Below are 3786 nucleotides of genomic sequence, written 5' to 3'. Positions count from 1 at the left end.
ATTTGCTCTAAGATTTCTGCCTTCAGAAAGCTGGAAAAGCAGGAGGCTGAAGATTGAAAAAGGAGAGGATGAGTAATCCTTAATGACACCAGGAACCCAAAGATGGCAAGCTGCCAGGCTTGCCTTCCAGTAATGGCCAGAGCTGTGCTGTGGCTCTGAACCTACGCACATTTAATCCTGTCCCATGAGGATCTGAGTTCATGATCCAGTATGTCCTCGTAAGTGGAAGTCCTGCTACCTGGAGCCATGGAGTCATCTTTCTCATTTGGAATGATCCTCGCTGTCCTAACTGTCCTCATCATTGCTGTTAATGCACTGTGGCTGTGGCTATGCTGCTATCAATCTACAAGAACGATGGTGTTGGTCTTTGCTTCACCTTGAATCTGGCCATGGCTGATACCTTGGTTGATGGGGCTATCTCTGTTCTAGTTACAGGACCAGCTCCCCAGCTCTGCTCAGCACACACAGAAGACCCTGTGTAGCCTTCGGAGGGCATTTGTCACTTCTTCTGCAGCTGCCTCTGTCCTCACGGTCATGCTGATTGCCTTTGACAGATACCTTGCCATTAAACAGCCCCCATGGTTACTTCCAGAACATACATGGTCTTGTGACCGGGGCACGCATTGCAGGACTGTGGTTGTTATGGTACCTTATCAGCTTCCTCCCACTCAGAGGCTCCATATTCCAGCAGACCACCTACCATGGGCCCTACAGCTTCTTTGCTACCCAAGGTTTGTGCTAACCCTATCCTGTGCTGGCCTCTTCCCAGCTGTGCTCCTCTTTGTCTTCTACTGTGACATGTTCAAGAATGCTTCTCTGCACAGATCCAAAAGATGGAAAATGCAGGAGCCATGGCAGGAGCTTGCTGCCACCCCACCACCACCACCATGGCCTGTCAATGACTTCAAAGCTGTCCATACTGTGTCTGTTTTCAGTGGGAGCTTCACTCTGCCCTGGTCCCCCTTTCCCATCATTAGCATTGTGCATGTGGCCTGCCAAAAGTGCTGTCTCTACCAAGTGCTAGAAAAGTACCTGTGGCTCCTCCGAGTTGGCAACTCCCTGTTCAACTCACTCATCTATGCCTATTGGCAGAGGGAGGTTCGGCAGCAGGTCTACCACATGGCCCTGGGAATCAAGAAGGACTTCACTTTAATCCCCCCCTCCTTCTCTCAGCCAGGAATGGTGGTCAGGAGACGCCTGGAGGTCAGGAGGGCCCCAGAGAAAGCACCTATCACATTGTCACTATCAGTCACCCGGAGAGCTCAATGGCTGAGATGGTAAGGAAAGATTCAAAGTGCCTTTCCCATTACCACTCTGGATCCTAGGAGATAACATATGACACCCCCCCCCCCATGAAAGAACCTGCCTCAGCAAATTGACTACCCAATCTTCCACATCTTATACCCTCAGAATGAGGCAAATGAGGCTGGATCCCAACTTTCATCTATAAACACTTTCTGCACTTGCAATTCTCTAGACTTTCCTGTCTTTTGGAAATAGACCTGTTTCCAACATAGGTATACTTGCTCTGGGGTTGTACTGCTGAAAAGGTGCTTGCATATCAGATCCTATTTTTTGTTATGCCAGGGCAATGCTGTCCAACAGAAATATAATGCAAAGTGCATACAATTTCAATGCCCTGGTAATAATGTTAAGAGGGAAAAGTAAGTTCTCTTAAGTTTCAAGCATTCAATTTTTAAATTCTTATATTAATTGTACCTGTTTATGGGGTACAGTATAATACTTCCAAGAGTTTACCATATACTGATCAAATCAGAGTAACATTTCCATCACCTTAGACATTGACAGTGATGCTGTATTTAACCCGGTGTGTTCAGACAATTATTAGGCATTGCCAGTGATGCTGTATTTAACCCAGCTTGTTTAGAATATTATATATTCAACATTTACTCAATATGAAAATTCCTATGCTTTTTTCATGCCAAATATTTGAAATCAGATTTGTATTTTACTCTTACAGCACATCTCAGTTCAAACTAACCGTATACCTCAAATGCTCGTAAGCCATAAATAGCTAGTGACCCCATAAACACAGCGCAGCACTAGAGGGCTCAGGTTCTTTTAACCTTTTTTTTTTTTTAATTTTTCTCATATATATATTTTATTCACTTTGCATTTGTGTAGGTCCTCTCCTCTCTCCCTCTCCCTTCCCCTTTTCCTCAGAAAAGGGACACTCCCTTTTTTATCTACCCTAGCTCATCAAGTGGCATTAGGTCTGTATATGTCCTCTTCCCCTGTGACCTGTCAAGGCAATCCTGCCAAGGGGAAGTGATCTAAAAGTTAGCAAGTGAGTCTGTTGAGGGCTGTTAATATTTATCATTGATTTATATTTTAGTTAAACAGTGGTTATTCCTCATCCAACTGTATACCCAAATCACCACACAGAGACTAGGATTTATTTAATTAACCCAAAGCACAATGCTGGGCAAATAGTTACTCCATCCTAAACTTCCAAGCCCGCATAGTTTCCTACCATTCAGATTTTCCACATTATACTTGCTTTTAGTCATAACTTAGGTTGGTTTCACCTCTCTTCATGGTTCCAAGTCCTCTCCTCATCATTTTAAGTCTTGTCCTGCTAACCTCTGCTTTCCCACTCACCCACTTGCTTCCTTTTCTTCCCCTCCAGACCAGGCTGTCCCACCCTATTCTCTCCATTGCTCAGCACTGTGACTGGCTGTTTTATTGACAAATACAGAGAGCAAATGGTGGCATGTTTACACCAATTTGAGACAGGTGATGCTTAGAATAAACATCACAATGCAATGTCCGTATTGAAGCCAGACAGTGGGGGGAGAGAAATCAGCATTTAAACAAGCAAGGGTAAATTTATATACGTTCCACAAGAACATTATACCAACATGAGTCCATATCCCATGCAGTCCCCAGTTTTCTTACTAGAGTACTTGAACCTTAAGCTGTCCATCTGCTAAATCTTTATAGAGGGTCTAGGTCCATTTCATGCATCGTACTTGGTTGATGCTTCAGTCTCAGCAAACCCCTCTGGGCCCTGGTTAGTTGGCTCTGTTGTTTTTCTTGTGGAACTACTGTCATTTCAGGGTCCTTTTTCCTTTCCTCCCACTTTTCCACAAGATTCTCTGCCCAGTGTTTGGCAGTGATTCTCAGCATCTGTTTTGAGGCACTGCTGGTTAGTGCCTCTCACAGGACAACTCTGACAAGTTCCTGTCTGCAAGTTTAGCACAGTCTCATTCATAATGTCAGGGGTTAGCACTCTCTGATAGGTGGGTCTTTAACTCTCATTTACTTCATCAATCACTCTCATCAGACAGTCCCTGCCTTCCCTAATGTGTGTCACAGGTTATACATGGCAAGTTTACATTGAATACGGGAACCCATATTATAGAATCTAATGTTTGTCTTTCTTCATAGTGCTCAAAACAGTATTTGTTTAGTAAATTCCATCTCTGGTGATTATTTCTGTTATTAACACCCCCAGTCTACCACCTTTTTAACTCTCTGGTATTCCTTCCCCTTTGTTGCCTATGTCACTTATAGCTTCTTGCTGATGAAACAGTGCAGAACTCCACATTGAGACACTGTAAGGAAAGAAAGAGTGAATGAGGTAGGTACCAAGATAGGCACTGCCAAGCTCTCAAGAGTGAACCCACCTTGCTCCTCAGAGCTACATGGGTTTGCTTGAACTCATTCTGGAATGTGCATTTTCCTAAGAAACTCAGTCCTACAAGATGCCACCAAAACTGCACAGGTAATCAGATCATGCCTTTTTTTTCTGGATAGTATAGA

General features: G+C 44.0%; 1 protein-coding gene across 1 annotated transcript; it reads left to right on the top strand.

The window, feature by feature from the left end:
- Window positions 1-246: 246 nt before the first annotated feature.
- Gpr119 (G protein-coupled receptor 119) lies at window positions 247-1325 on the top strand. Its single transcript, XM_055612171.1, is given in 6 exon segments — window positions 247-313; window positions 316-434; window positions 436-573; window positions 575-722; window positions 725-1155; window positions 1158-1325. Coding segments are annotated over 6 exon segments (1071 nt in total).
- The last annotated feature ends 2461 nt before the right edge of the window (window positions 1326-3786 follow it).

Source organism: Psammomys obesus, unplaced genomic scaffold (assembly GCF_907164565.1).
Source record: "Psammomys obesus unplaced genomic scaffold, mPsaObe1.curated_primary_1811, whole genome shotgun sequence".
In the NCBI taxonomy this organism is placed as follows: domain Eukaryota; kingdom Metazoa; phylum Chordata; class Mammalia; order Rodentia; family Muridae; genus Psammomys; species Psammomys obesus.
The sequence above is the reverse complement of the archived record's forward strand: the minus strand, read 5'-3'. Positions and strand labels throughout refer to the sequence as shown.